Below are 713 nucleotides of genomic sequence, written 5' to 3' on the forward strand. Positions count from 1 at the left end.
TGAAATGGGTTAACAGGGCTGTGCACCCGAGACAGCCTCCACCGAATAGGGCATGATGCCTCTATACGAAGAACCACAAAAAGAAAGGGAGAGATCCCAGGTGCTGCTCCTGCCACACAGGGACTCTCGGAGCGCCCTAAGCGCTGAATCGCCATGCTTGCTGTAAAGCATCAGGCAGCCACCCGAATCCCGGGGAGCTGTGGGTGTTGAGGGGTTGGTGACGGGTGTGTTGGGTGAACCGGGACATGGAGACAGCCCCTTTGAAACGGCAGCAGTAACTTGGGGAGGCCATGAGGCAACGGCGTGGAGATGGGCRGCTTCCTCTGACAACCTGTTAGTTTAAATATTTAAAGTCTCCAAGTAAGGAAGTACGTAAGGGCATTAGTATGTAAAGGCAGATGAAAAAATAGGCTAGAAAACATACACTGTTSATAAAAAACGCAAACAGATAAAGACGCGTGGGCATGAAGAGCAGCTAACCCTGTAGGCGTGTACTTAAATGCCCTAAAAAACAAGTGCCCAGAAGCTGCCTTGGATGGCGCAGGCGGTTAAACCATCCGTCACGGGTACGGGCACCGCGGCGGCGGCGGGCGGGCGCCAGCGCCTCCCCAACCACAAAATGGCTGAGGAGCCGCCCGAGGGCCCCCGGTACCGCGCGGCCCTTCCCCCGTCCCCGCCGCGAGCGGGGACCCGAGGCACCGCGGGCCGGATCG

At 57.7% G+C, this 713-nt stretch overlaps 1 protein-coding gene across 1 annotated transcript in view; it reads left to right on the plus strand.

The window, feature by feature from the left end:
- The first annotated feature begins 535 nt into the window (after positions 1–535).
- TSPAN13 (tetraspanin 13) overlaps positions 536–713 on the plus strand; it is a 16931-nt gene continuing 16753 nt past the window's right edge. Inside the window, exon 1 of the mRNA XM_026045106.1 lies at positions 536–648. Coding sequence (XP_025900891.1) covers positions 536–648 — 113 coding nt within the window. The remainder of the gene's footprint in view (positions 649–713) is intronic.

Source organism: Nothoprocta perdicaria, unplaced genomic scaffold, assembly GCF_003342845.1.
Source record: "Nothoprocta perdicaria isolate Ctin4 unplaced genomic scaffold, notPer1 scaffold_106, whole genome shotgun sequence".
NCBI lineage: Eukaryota > Metazoa > Chordata > Aves > Tinamiformes > Tinamidae > Nothoprocta > Nothoprocta perdicaria.